The sequence below is a fragment of the Equus przewalskii genome, chromosome 7 (assembly GCF_037783145.1).
Source record: "Equus przewalskii isolate Varuska chromosome 7, EquPr2, whole genome shotgun sequence".
Classification (NCBI taxonomy): domain Eukaryota; kingdom Metazoa; phylum Chordata; class Mammalia; order Perissodactyla; family Equidae; genus Equus; species Equus przewalskii.
The window spans coordinates 37,078,453-37,092,936 of NC_091837.1; the positions used below are offsets into that span (position 1 = coordinate 37,078,453).

General features: G+C 45.6%; 1 protein-coding gene across 12 annotated transcripts in view; it reads right to left on the reverse strand.

Moving 5' to 3' along the window:
- Positions 1–14,484, reverse strand: part of PIEZO2 (piezo type mechanosensitive ion channel component 2) — a 418,984-nt gene that overhangs the window by 74,218 nt on the left and 330,282 nt on the right. For 8 of the 12 annotated variants that reach the window (XR_011541935.1, XR_011541934.1, XM_070627457.1 and 5 more), the window contains 8 exons: positions 14,109–14,141; positions 13,551–13,756; positions 11,191–11,351; positions 3,810–3,986; positions 3,430–3,555; positions 1,842–2,042; positions 1,002–1,206; positions 759–860 (listed from right to left, as the gene is read on the reverse strand). Coding sequence is in view for 10 of the 12 variants with exons in the window: in XM_070627457.1 (XP_070483558.1) it covers positions 759–860; positions 1,002–1,206; positions 1,842–2,042; positions 3,430–3,555; positions 3,810–3,986; positions 11,191–11,351; positions 13,551–13,756; positions 14,109–14,141 (1,211 nt within the window). In the remaining 2 variants the exon portion in view is untranslated. The remainder of the gene's footprint in view (positions 1–758; positions 861–1,001; positions 1,207–1,841; positions 2,043–3,429; positions 3,556–3,809; positions 3,987–11,190; positions 11,352–13,550; positions 13,757–14,108; positions 14,142–14,484) is intronic. The other 4 variants (XM_070627464.1, XM_070627459.1, XM_070627461.1 and 1 more) reach the window with 1 other exon arrangement.

Below are 14,484 nucleotides of genomic sequence, written 5' to 3' on the forward strand. Positions count from 1 at the left end.
CCCTTTGAGCACTTTCCCCACTAAAGCCTCTTCTCAGAGCAGACACCGCAGTGAAGGCTTGGTGAGGGCAGGGGGAGATGGTGGGGTGATCGTGGGAGCAGAGAGTCTGGTGGAGCTGTCCTCGCGTCCGACTACCCAGAACAGGCTGTCGTCCACCAGCCAGCCGAGCTGGCAGCCTCCAGCACCAGGTGGCTTCATTGTTTTTTAAATTAAACCTGAATTCAGCACAATCACTCCCTGGTTTTCAGAGCACCCAGCACACTCTATAGGTGGGGCTGCTGCAACCGGTGGATCATCAGCCTACCCTCGGCAGGGCTGGGGGCTGCAGCTCAGCTCTAGAGCATCTGCGGTTTAGGCAGTATCTTCTTCACCGACACAGGCTTATCTGTAGGTTCGGTCTGTCTATGGTGGCAACCAGAAACAACTGCTTCACAGAATACAAGGCCTGCCTCTCCAGTCTGCCTTCTAGAAGGTGGGTGAGTAGAGGTATGTGTGGGGAGTGGAGGGTGGGTGTGTGTTGGGAGGTGAAATTATGAAAGTGAATACGGTATTTCCATTGTTTATTTATTAATTTGGCAAATGTAATAGAGCAAGAAGAAGCCATTAACGACTTGTGATGCTAACGCATCGAGATAAGCCTTCGCATGGTTAGAAAGTGCTGTGAGGAAGCAGAGGGGCTAAAGCACAGCACACGAAGACGAATTAGCAAATGCAGCAGCACCAGCAGCGCCCCGCGGCCCTGGGGCCGCAGCACTTACAGACGAGAAACACGGGGTTGGGCCGCACAATGAAGTCTGGGAAGTACAGCCACTTAATGATGTTGTCGTTGAAGCTGGCACCCTTGAATCTCCACGGGTAATCTGCAGGGAGGGGAGTGGTGGAGAGCAAGATCAATACCCTTGTTCACGGCCCTTCTCTCACCCGCCCACGCTGGAGGGGCTGGTGGTAAGAGCAGCTGGCTCCGGCGGGGGGTGGGGGGGGCGGTGTGTGAAGCCGCTCACCTCTGCAAGGAGCAGGAGGAATGCCGATGCAGATGAAGTACTGGAACGTGATGATGCAGGCCAGGAAGCAGCAGTACTTGGGCCAGATCTCCGCAATGGCTTTTCTTCTGCGTCGATATAAGACAGCGATCAACCAGCAGGCGTGAATCATGGCATAGAAGTCCATTCGCTGCCCAATGACGTTCACTGACATTAGGAAACAGGTCTGCGTGAGGAGGAAAAGAGGCACAAAAATTGGGTTTCAGGGAAGGGGAGTGGCGTCAGCTGTCAGCCCTGAGGGCAGGTCTCTGCTTATGTTTGCCAAGTCTTGCCTCTTTCGGGTGTCTTTCATTGTGAGGACAGCAATACTGTACAAATGACTAGGTCACTAAGAACCACTTCAGATGGTGATGAGAACTCCAGCTACGATCTCTTCATGAAACATCAGTGTTCCAAATATACTCTATTAAAGGGCGGGCTCCACCACGCCATTGCACGTCCTAACAGTCCATTTGGCTAAGGTTACACTTTCGGAATGCATAAAACAGAAAGAAGATTAGCAACATTTTATTCTTAATAGGAAACCAGTTAAAATGTCAAGTAATAACCACGCATCCGTAAGATCACAGAGATGCAGAGTGGCCCAGTTCACCACTGCAGAGCGGGGGCGATGGCACCTGGTCTTGGAAGACTCTCAACCAGGCCAGGTTAACCCTTCAGGGATCTCCTCCCGCTGATCCCGAGAAGACAGAAATCACGGCATGGAGATGCACAGTGAAGCTCCCGTGGCCAACTGGCCAAAAGCAGCTACTGGAATTTTCACAGAAATGAGAAAGAAAACACATCAACAAGGAAACTTACCTCTAGGCCAAACTTGTAGAAGAAGTAATTTATGAAATACTTGGCACAATTAATAAGTCCATCATCTAGATGGAGCCTCGTAATGTCGTGAAAGATGGTTTTAGACACGGGGGCCGTGAGATTGTTCCGACCTCGATAGTATTCCTGATGGCGGTAAATTGTAACCTCGAAGGCCAGGATGGCCAGCATCAGGAGGTTATTCTACGAAGCAAGAGAACACAGTTGTGTGAAGCCAAAAGCTTTAGGACATGGTAATTTTAAGCAATCCTCATAATAAATCATTTTATTCCATTCTTGATGTCTAAAAGGACAATGCTTTATAAAAATCCCTCCTCTATAAAATATGAGCCTTGAATTCACTTCCTTGTTCACTTTCTCTGTTCTAAGATAACAAGGGTAGAGTTATCTCCACTATGCAAGTCTGGCTCATTTCTATGATTACAGGGTCTGGAATCTCCAGACAAAAGACTGGTGATGCATGTTCCTATTTCTGTACTGGGCAGCTGTGTCCAGTGACTTTGGGAGAATGGGCCAGCCTATGTGCAACTAGAAGCACAAAACACTTCTACAGCATTCTACAAGGACACCCGTGCAAAGAGACTAAGCTGGAAGTGTGGGATCCACGTTAGAGGGGAAATTTTTGTACACCTCCAAAATCTGGCTAGAGGGCATGCTGAGGACAATAAAATAATAATAGTAATAGTGAGGATAATAAACTAGTTAACATTTATGGAACCATATGGACCAGACACTATTCTAATCACCCTTTTCAAATATAAGTTTGTTTCATCCTTATAACAGCTCTTTATGCTAGATACTATTTGTACATTACAAATGATATCTGCCATATGAGGAAAAACTAGAAAGCTACACGGCCAAAGAAAAATGAGACACTTAATATATTTAAAAATTCCTGGTGTTGAGCATAAATCTTTTATTTTTAAGTGCATTGTCAGAATAATATTATTAAGACTGCTCAGATTATCCATCAAAGTACAGTGTGGAATACCTGAAGTATATTGCTTTCATTATGTTTGTTACAACTGTTTGCAGAGTTCCTTCTTCAAAGATATGCTCTTTTTATTTGATTACCTCTAAATGTAACGTATGCTCTTTATTAAAATTTGTAGAGAAACAAAATTTAGACAGCAAAAATTTCTTGTAATGCTAAACCTACTTCTCAGAAATAATCACTACTGACCATTTGGAGTATTTTACTCAATTTTTTTCCTCTGTGTCTAAAAGAGATCATACTATGCACGGCATTTGAAATTTGCTTTTTTCAAAATAAAATAATACATTTAGGGCATCTTTCAATGTCTGATATTATCAATCTACGTCAATCTTTTAGTGGGTCTATAATGTTCCAGTTAATATATTTGTCATACTTTATTCAATTAATCTCAAACTACTTGATCAGTTTCTTTTCAGCACAATGCAATACTGATTTAGTCATTTGTTTCGAAGGTGATTCCAAATGTCACGTAAGAAACTGAGGTTCCCTCCAACGTGATATTAGGGGTCTCAAGGAATGGATTCCAGACAGCAACTGTGCAGGGGCACAAACTAAGCTTGATGAAGACTTTACCCTCAGGTAGACCAGCAAAGGGGAGGACTTCCTCAGGCCGACCCACTCTGTCGGGTCAATAGGAGCGTTGTAGAGCAGTGACTTGTTCAACTGCTGGAGGGGGACATTCGTTTGGTTTTCATTTGGCTGAAAAGAAGAGAAAAGGGAGTAAAAAATGGCTCCATGGATTAGAAGAGTTCAGATTATTCTCCTTGAGCTTTGAGCAAATGGACATGGGAGGGGATGGGAAGGTGGAATCTCAGCATGAGAAGAGACTCGTGACTTAAGGGTGAGACTAGTGACTTAAAGGCCAGAGAGAACATGCTTGCAGAGGCAGGATCCCCCCTATCTGCCTCACTTGGCTAAAGGCCAGTCAAGGAGCTTCCCCATCTGAGGCTCACCAAGGAACAGTTAACAGAAAAGTTCTCAGGCTTAATGGTTTGCAGCTGGTACAACATTTTGCAGACGATGATCACACACGTCCAGACAGTGCAGACACTTGAAGCCAGACGGCGTAGCTTGGCATATGGCAGAGCAAAAGCCCAAGAAATCAAAAATACATAGTTGAACAGAGACACCTGAAAACATAAAATGAGAAATGGGGACAAGAATACATAACACAGCATAACACCCACAAAATGTGGCAACTTGGTTTATTCAGTGCAGCTCAGTTCGGCAAAGGCTGACTGAGTTCCTCGCATGTGCAAGGCATTGCTCTAGTGCAGGGGTACTAAGATAGGTCTTGGGTGGCGGACAGATGTATAACCAGATGATGTCAATATAACGTAGCATTGGCTAAACTAGAGATGTGAACAGGCTGCTGTGAGATTATCCAGAAGGGTGCTTGTCCCAATCTGGAGCTTCCAGCAGCAGTTCCTGGAAGACACATTGTCTGGTCTGAGGCTTGAAGGATGCATAAAGTTATCCAGGCCAAGAAAGGTGAAAAGTGCATTCCAGGTAAAGGATACGAGAAAAGACAGGAAAGGAGGAAGTAGAGTGGTGGGAAGAGGTGACCCCCAAGAATTAGCAATTCTAGAGTTGAAAGCAGTGAACTGCACCAGCAAGTGTGGCTGGAGATGCAGCTGGGAGCCACAATGTGGTGGACCCCTTTAAATCATGCTATGGCCCATGAGTCCCTTCTGCAGAAAATTGAGAGCCACTGAAGGGATTTACACTGGGAAATCTTAAAGAAAGATTGGCATTTTATTTAGGTAAGTGTCATGAAGAATGGAGGTGCACCAATGGGGGTTAGAGCAGAGGTCAGGGGGCCAGTTCCTAGGTGCTGCAATGGCCTAGCAGCTCAATGACAAGGGCCCAAGCTCGGGCAGTAGGGCAGAGATCAGGGGGAGCCGTGGATTGGAGATGGGAAGCAAAAATAGCAGGATTTGGTGACTGGCTTGGAGGTGGGGAGTGGTAAGGGAGACAGTGTAAGGAATGCCTCCCAGGTTTCTGGCTTGGGAGCCAGAGCCTTGAGCGGATGACAGGGCCACTACTGCGATAGGATCTGGATTCAGGGCAGGTGCCCAGAGGGAAGGCAGTGACTTCAACTGGGTTTAGACTGTGTGTGTTTGTTGATCAGATGAAGTGTCCAGTCACTTCTGACAGTTCTCCATAGCTAACAGTTCATTGAACGGTATAGAAGCACCACCATCTTCTTCAGCCATGGAAAATGTCCATTTATTCTACATAGTGTTAAAAGAATATCCTAGGAAGATTTAATATTATCAGGTGCAAATAACAGCATGCACTCAACTGATAAAATTGAACATGTAGCACGTGCTACACACTGTGGGCTGTAAGAGGCACAGGTGCCTGTTTGGCCTACAAAACTATAAACACAAAACGTGGACACTCCAGGGCAGGATTTTGTTCTGCCATTTGTTACCTTTCTACTCTTCTACTTAATTGCTTGTCACTGTCCAAGGCAAGGAACCTCTCTGAGAATTAAGTGCTGAAATATTAGGGTAGTAAGAGCTGCCTTATGGAATTAATTGAGGATGAAAGAAATACTGTACATGGAAGTACCCTGTAAACTATAAAGCACTCACAAGCACATATTTTGGTTAGCTGGGTGAATTCTCCTCCTCAGTCATTGGCAAGTGTCATGCTAATTGGCATGTTAAAAAGCAACTCCCATTAAAGATATTCTGAAATTAAGTCTCTTTGTTATGTCTTTTATTATGTATGTAAGGCAGTGAGTATAAAAACAGTACAATAAATTTACATAGAACTTTCAGTTTTTTGAGTGATAGAGAAAGAGAAGAAAAGATAATATCTTTTATCAAGTCCAAACTAGGTTCAAGATGACGTATCCCAAGTGGATCCTTCCCCTCCAGAAATACTGGGGCAGCGCTGGTGAGAGCTGCATGAAGAGCCTGGCCATATGATGGAGGACGAGCCCTGCCGGCCTGGGCTGGGCCAAGGCGCACAGGGCCGCACAGCTTGTCCTCTCAGCCAGGGTCAGGGAAGGTTGCCCAGAGTACCTGCCGTGCAGACAGGAGTGAGCCAGGCAGAGGGACTGCAGGTCCAAGGCCCTACAGGCAAGGGACAGCATGGTGTGGACATCCTTGGAGCAGCTAGAGGCCAACATGAGAGCACTATGATCTGAGTCCATTTGGAGGACTCTGAAATCCACCAAGTGGTCAGGGTGTCTGGGAAGGAAATGGCGAAGTGGTCCAGGGCCAGATGATAAGGGTCTTATATCATGGGATTGTGAGGATGAGAGAGAGCTGTTGAAAGTTTTCAAGTGGAGGATTACCATGATCATATTTACACTCTGGGAAGATGATTCTGGCCACATGATGGAATACATATTGGAAGAAGAAAAAATTTTCTCCTTCCAGCAGACCTGGGAATCTGTTAGAGTGCTCTAAAAGGAAGTGAAGTAGAGGTGGGAGCTTAGTTTTAGAGATATTTAGGTAAAGGTGCTTTGCGGACATGCAAGAAGTGAGGTCATGTTCAGATGCCCAGGTCTGCAGCTCAAAGAGAGGACTGGACCGATGATACAGACTTCTGACCCACAGCGTGTGGACCGCAAGTAAACCACAGGAGAGGAGGAGGGCACCCATGGAGGGTCTGGAATCACAAAAGGGGCTGTGGATAGAACTGGAGAACCCTGGAGAGGAGCTGGTGGAGGAGCAGCAGCCCAGGAATGAGAAGAAAAGCGAGGACCCTGGCAGCAGAGGGCCAGAAGCGCATGCTGACCTGGGAACAAATGCTCACATCACCGACATCCAACGTCGGAGAGACTCAAGTAAGATAAGGACTGAAAAACCTCCGTGAAGTGGGCATTCTTACTTTCATCATTCTACAAATAGGAAAACTGGCACTCAGACAAGTGTGACACTTCGTTCCATGCAAACATGGCTCATGAGGGTCTCATCATTTCACTGACGACAGAAATCTTGTGGAATGCACATGAAAATCAAAGAGACAAATACCTGGGCCCCAACCAATACCTGATGTTTGGGGATTTCTAGGGAAATACCTGGTCGTCCACGTATATAACAAGTGACCAGGTGATTCTTATTATTCTTGAGGTTACTATCTTAAGAGAGGAGCCTCTGGGCACTGTGGCTCCCCGGCCTCCCTCTCTCCCTCAGAGCACCCACAGCTTCAATGCTCACCCACCCAGTGCAACCACTCACAGGAGTGCCCCCTCCTTGTGCACCCAGAGCTTCCTGGGGACACCTCTAACCCAGCTCTTCAAGTGTCTTTTGCTTTTATTTACCAGCCATGGCCATCAGACTGCGAGCTGAGACAGGACCTGTGTCTGTCATGCTCTCACGCTGGCACCAAGCACAGTGGAAGCATTCAGTTGACTGTAATTTATGGCAAGTACATGATAAAGGCTAAATGAATGCTCAGCGAGAGAGAAAGTTGTAATAATAATGAAACAGCAACTGATTTCTAAGAGAAATCTCAAGCTCGCAGAGTTCTTCTGTTTACTTCCTTCCCTCAGTCAGTAAGTATTTATTGGGCTTCCACAATTGGCCAGCCCTCTGGGAGTTTCTGAGGATACTGAAAGAAATGAGGCATGACCTCCTTCCTCAAGGAATAACGTGATCTCACAGAGCTCTCTAGGAAGCTTTTGAAATTAGAAACATAGCTGCATATAAAAAAGGAGAAGAGAATGTTACATATACTTTTAAATCTAGGTCATTCCAAAGTGGCGTTGCTCTGAGTAACACATGCTGACATAAGAGAAAGGTTTCTGTGACAAATTCTTCCCCAGTAGGCTCCTCTTCCTCAGATGCCCAGGACGATAACTTTGAAAGGTTTAATATTTTCGGAAGAAATCACCCTGAATGTTTGTGAAAACAAGCACCCTTCCTGAGGGCCTTGGATGGGGATGGTTTGAACCCAAAGCAGGTGGCCACACCTCTTGAAGATTTAACTGCGGATATTACTTTGTTCTCATTTTGCCCTTTATTGATCAGCAATTTTTGAGAAAGGATATTTCTTGTGTTAATCAAAATTAAGAAGCTATTAATGGCAAATATATGTAGCACCTGCCCTTGCTGACAGGCTTCTCCAGCTGGGGATGAGTCAAGCCTCCAAAGCACAGAGGCCCCTGCAGGTATAAATCAGCAGCTGAGAGGTGCACAACCTTGGGGGCTGCTGGTCATGGGTGAACAGTGTCCCCGGAACTGTGCAACACAGGCACCCTGATGCGAACGGCGGCACGTGCGCCTTTGTTACAATCAGATAAAATTCAGACACATTACACGCTGGATTGGCATATGGCTCCTTCCAGGAACCAAACACAAGAGTCAGTGCTTGTCTCTCTTCCCCTGCTGTACTGGGTAGACAAAGGGGTCAAATCGAAGTGCCGTGAGGCACCAGGTTAGAAGAGACGGAGACAGAAGCTTCCACAACGAGGTGCTAGCCACCCATGTGGAAAGTTCAAAACAGTTCATCAGAAACCATTTAGGGGTCTTTAAAGTCCTCCAGGAGGATACAAATGAGTCAAGACAGTGAGGATGACAGGAGGGAGCGCGAAGTGATTTCTTCATAGAGAGGTGCTTCTGTCTATCCCCACCACAAGACAATGGGGTGGGGAGAAAGGGATGCGACATTCTCCACCCAAAGCCCCAAGTGAGGAGCTTCAAGCAGGACCACTCAGAGATCTCAGCGTGTGCATCCTGGAGTTTGGGCACAGAGTTTGTGTACTGGTGTGCAACTTCTACCCAGAAAATCCAGCTGGCAAGGAGACATCGGCCGCTGTGGTGGCAGAACACAGTGGGCGGCTTCACTGGGATCCAGGAGCTCCAGTAGGACAGAGGCTGGGTAAATGTTGCCCTTGGACCTGATGTGGGAGGCAGAGAGCCTCAGAAGCTCTTCTGAGTACTGCTCAAGGGGACTGCCTGCCAGGATGATGGGGCTTCACCAGAAAGGGTCCAGGAGGAGCGGACGCTGGGAACCCAGGGCTGCCTGATGGGTCACAGCCCCAGAGGTGCTGCTGGGGCCCCTGAAGAGGAGCCTCCATGAGACAAAGGTAGGTTTAATCGGCTGCCAGACCAGAGTGTGAGGCCATCCTATGATAGCAAAAGTCAAATCAGAATATCCCCCATTCTCACCTGGCCCACTCGCCGGGAGTCTGGTAACAGACCTTAGTTCACTGGAGCAGGGGAGGCAGGGAAGGGAGAGAAATGGGAGAAAGAAAGAAGCAGCCAGAAGAGGACATGGTTCTAGCTGGGTAAGAGAGTAGAGTTTTGATTCTTTCCTGTGGCTGGACAATTTTAATTAATGAAGTGAGCTTTTGCTTGCTATTTAAGGTAACTAGAGGACTTTCCATGTCCTAGGAATGATAAGAAAGTGTTTTGCACTCCGGAGCATGGAGAAAAGTTTCCCTCTGGAATACATTTTACAGCGACAGTAGAGACCTGAAATAAAGTTGTTTTTATAATTACGCCCCGCATGTTCCGATCACTCAGTGCTCCAAGGACGTTAATAAGAATTAGCTGTGAACATGTTGACTGGAGTCCAGAGTCCAAAGTCAGTGTAGGGAGGGGAGAGACCTCAGTGGTGACAGGATCCGAGGATCCTGCAGTAACTCCCACTTGGGTGAGGAAACCTTTTCGGTGCGTGGGATGACATCATATGGAACTCGGGGGATACACGTGGGGGTGAAACCATCATACAACAATGGGATTCCGGCAGATGCAAGTAGCAGCAGGAGCACAATTGCTCTGATTCATGAGTCTCTGACATGCTTTAAAGTTATAGAGGAGAGAGTTGGAATTAGGAATGAAAATTCCAGAAGTCTGCACAACGTGTGGATCATAGAGAAGGAATTGCTCATATGCGATCAAAAGCCATTTTTCTAATAGTGTAATAGGATGAATAGGTCATGAGACTTTACTGTCTTGACAGCCTATTAACAAGATATGCTCGAGGCTCATTAAAGATGATTTTTAAAAAACTATGTCTGCCTTTTGTTTAGGATTTGTAAGAGAGTGGTGTCACTGAACACCTCTTTGTCTTTCTGAACTCTTTAGGATGGATCACTGAGAGTGGACTTTCTGTGCCCTAATAGCACTCATTTCTCTTTCATTTAACACTCCCATCATCAAATTGTCTCAATACGCCTCCACAACTCTGCAACACAACTTCTCATGCCATCACAAGTCATCTGGACCTCAGATTTGGTTAATTTACAAACGGCATTTGCTCATTTTTAGCCAAATGCCTTCTCTTGTTCTTAATCTTAATTTCATTGCTCCTTAATATTCTGACCCTCAGATTCTGTCCGAATTGGTCAGTTCTCCTGTACAGTTAAAATGCTTACGCTCTTTCGTTTTCAACTAATATACATATTAGGCTAGATTGCAGTTCTAATTAAGGTATGGACGTGGTTACTTAACAGTGGAGCATATGTCATTTTCTGCCACCAGTCCCACAGGGAGAGTGGTTTCTGCTTTGTTCCCACCTGGCAATGGTCTCCCATCCATTTCAGATGATTTGTACGAAATGGGAGAAAGCTCCGGTTTAGACTGGAGCATTTAAATTAAGGTTTATCCCTTAGTTACCTACTTGTGAAACTTTTGGGGTTTATAGTATTATAGTTGTAACATTATGTTGTTATTTAACTTTTTGAAAATTATTGGCAGTGGTTCCCTGACTTAATTTTTAGTGGGCACAGACTCTCTGAATTGTCACCAACTCAAAAATAGTCCAGGGACATTAGAAGTATGTGAAAATTATTTGCTGATAAATTGAAAGAACGCTAATCTCTCCACAGTAAACATCAAATAATTACTGGCTGAATGATGACTCTCCTCTTTCCAGATGAGAAAGCAGAAGTGCAATTACAATGTTGAAAGACTGTGTGTCTTGTCTGAAAAAAACCAGTAATAAACAGAGTGAGCTCCACTAAAGATTTTCCTAAATTTTGGAACCTGAGTTTCCTTGGTAACACACACTGGAATGTTACTGATTTCCTCAGAAGAATTTGCGGAGACAGACTCCCATGTGCAGTCAGACCGGCACCTGCTCTCACGCACTTCAATAAAGGCTGGATGAAAAGAAAGAACCCGTGCACTGTGACCAAGCCAGTCAGCAAGCGAGCCAGGAGCCCCCTTCTCCACTATGCTCCCCTCTTCTCAGGACACCCGCCCTTTGGTTTTCTGTATGACAAAGTGTATGCACCTATCCTAGGACCTGGGTGTTCTAATGTAATGGGAATTACATTTAAAAAAAAAAACATGGACAGTGGGAAAAGGAAAATGATGACCTACTGTGGCTCTGTTTGGCCTGATGATACAGCAAACGTGCACTTGCCTCTTTCACAGAAACCCAGATAATGTATGATGAAACGATTTTGATGATATGCAACTCCAAAATCCACCACATGAACACCTGCAGCTTGTGAAAATACTCCAGGAATTTTAAGAAGAGCACAGTAAGGCGGTCAATCACCAGGTGCCATTTGTTCCTTAAATCTGCAAAATAGGAAATTCACCAAAGAGCATCAAAAGGTGTTTTTTTTAATTATTATTATTTAAAGCATATCTCATAGCATTTGGATTGGAATGAGATGCTGCAAAATAACAGTAGTGGATGAATTCTAAGAATACCAACATTTGGAGGCAGGGGAGTCTAAGAAGCCCACAGCATGATGATGACTTGGACATCACACACTCAGACTCTGAGGAACAAGGTTACTTTTATCCACCTTTTAATTAAATTAGTGTGAAGAATAATTTTGATCTTATTTACTCTGAAGGCTGAGCTATACTGCCCTAATTTCCTGAGAAGATTAAGTAACTGAGCTCCCTCTAAATGACATTTTTCTTGCCAAAACAGTGCTTGCAGAAGTGTCAGTTTTCTTTAACTAGGGGGAGGATCAAGCTCACCAGTCACCTTGGAAGAGCAAGCCAGGCAGGAAGGGCTGGCTCCTTGTTGCAACTGAAAATGAACACTGAGGATCTGAACGACTTGTCTCAGTTCACGAAATATGATCACACTCATTTTAATCATAACTCTTTTTTTCCTCCCCAAAGCTCCAGTGCATGGTTGTGTGTCCTAGTTGTAAGTTGTTCTAGTTCTACTGTGTGAGCTGCCACCACAGCGTGGCTCCTGACAGATGGGTGGTGTGGTTCCACACCCAGGAAGCGAACCAGGGCCGCTGAACCAGTGAGCGTGGAACTTTAACTACTAGGCCATCAGGGCTGCCTCTTAATCATAACTTTTAATTGAGTTAATAATTTTCTTCTTCCCCCCTTGTGCTAGGGAGTCTTATTTTGTAGACTAGCCTCATGCTTCTGTCTGGAAGGACCGTCCTGGTTAATCTGAAGGACAGTCATGAGAGGGCTGTTTTGTGGAATCAGCACATCACCACATCTGTCAACAAAGGCTCAGAAGCCCAGGCAGATAGGACCCCAGTGTCTCTCAGTAGCTTCTTTACATGGCTGGGTGGTTGGAACAGTCACTGTGCTTGGTTCTGAAAGTTTAAGTAAGGTTTTAGTTATTGTGAAAAATGCTTATTTACAAAATGGCTCAGATATCTGTACAAAGATTCAGTTCATAACTGAGCACACTTTGGAGGTGTGGGTGGCAGGTACAAGAGGGAGTGCAAGGAGAAGGTGCAGTCCAGTTTTCCATGAGATCCTATTAGTACAGCTCCAAACCTGTCTTCAAGGAGTGTAGCAAAGTCCCAGGCCTGAGTCCTCAGTCCTGCAGAGCTGGGTTCTCCCATCTCACTGAGGAACCATGATGCTCAGACACGGAGAGAGCACTTCTGGGCCTCTCCTGAGGTCTTCTGAAATGATGGCAAAGGAGGCCAGCTTTGGGGAGCTTGCCTTTGGCAGGGATCTTCCACCTCACGCTGCTCTTTTATTGTCCACTTTGTAAAGCACAGAGCACCAGCAAAGACAAGCACAGCCTCTCACTGTGGCAGCCCCAGGACAACGCCCCCAAAGGCCATGCTCTCTGGTTCCTCCCCGACTTTCTGGGAATTGCCAAACAGATGAAACTCTTCACCTTTTATACTCTCTGTCAGATAATGTGTCCTGATCACCGAGGACATCTAATTCTCATCAGGCCCTCTTAAAACATTAATTTCAAGCCTGTGAATAAAGATAGGAAAGAAGAGCCTAAAGAACAAAGAGGGGAAAACCTAAAATAACAATTACAACAAAAAATCTCTAGGAGTTGGCTAGAAATGATCATTATCCAATTGCTCATTTTCTCCTCTGGTTCCTATGTCCTAAAACACAAGAACAGAACTAGAAATATATTCTTAATGATCAGTTTCCTGGAAAGCCTCAGAATGATTTCTTCAAGGATGTGTTTGAAAAGGCCACGTCTAGAACTTTCAGAAATTCTACACAGCTGCCTGTTTCTGCTCTGCCCGGCCTCAGCTTTCTGACTGGGTATTGGGTAACTGCCAGCCCTCCGGCATCTCGCCAGGATCACCACTGGTGGATCCATAGTTATAACCAGCCATCTGCTCTCTTCTTCTAAGTCAGAAGTAAAAGAAAATTGTTGGAACAGGAGTGTTATGACTCCAGCAACCGAAATAAATAAAACACACCCCAATTTTTATTTCACAACTTGGTCAAATATATATCCATTTGGAGTAAGTCAGTGTTGCATTCGCTCAGTCTCAGCCCAGCATTTTCTGGTAGTGAGCAGATTACCTGACGTCCCTGCCTCCTCCTCTTCCTCTTCCTCCTCCTCCTCCTCCTCACTGTCTTTCCCAAGCTCAGCCTTCTCGGCTTTCTCAGGGCACCCCTCCAGCTTCTCCGCACCAGGCTCTGCCGGCTTCCCCATCTCCGGCGCCTGCAGGCTGGCGGTCAGGTTCATCATGGTGAGGTCCGGCAGGCTTCCCTCAGGGTGCGCCAGTCTGTTGGCAGAGCAGCCGAGTCAGAACGGGAAGGGGCCAGGAGAGACGTGAGTGAGGGGCAAGGAAAAGGGGGGTAAACGGAAATGAGAATCAGTGCATGTACGCAGGCCTTGCAATGTGGGGTTGTTAGCGTCTTGTCACTTTTTTTTAAAGCTCTTTCTATAAACAAACTGTCAACTCAGGTTTTGTTAGCTTTTCCAATTCATATGCTAGTGATTAGTCAGTAATGAGAGCTATCGACACCTAAACTTGACATTTTTCCCAGAGGAGAAAATGGCCAGAGTTTAGGATGCAGAAGCATGAAATGGCACCATGTAGAGCAAGCATTTCATGGCTTCACAGGGGGACTTACTCATTTTGGTGGATTGGTAATTTTTTCTTGATGCTGCTCAAAGTAATTGAAATAGAGAGGAAAAAAAGGAGATGAGAACAGAAGAATTATAAGGAATGTCAGAGATCACACATCATGCTACACATCATCCACTAGTGCATTCCTGTAGGCCGGCTGCAGGAAGTCCTAATGCCAAACGCATTCCAGCAGGGCGTCAACAGCGTGCTTCTGCTGGGGACCTAGGCTTGGCAGCTGATTTGAGAGTGGACAGGATTGCAGGTTGTAAAGGAGAGGACACATAGACTACTGAGGCAAATTATGTCATGCTTCTTTTAGTTATGCAGCAAACTACCCCACAAGAATCAAGTCATCCACATTTTAAATAGGTTTTTATTTA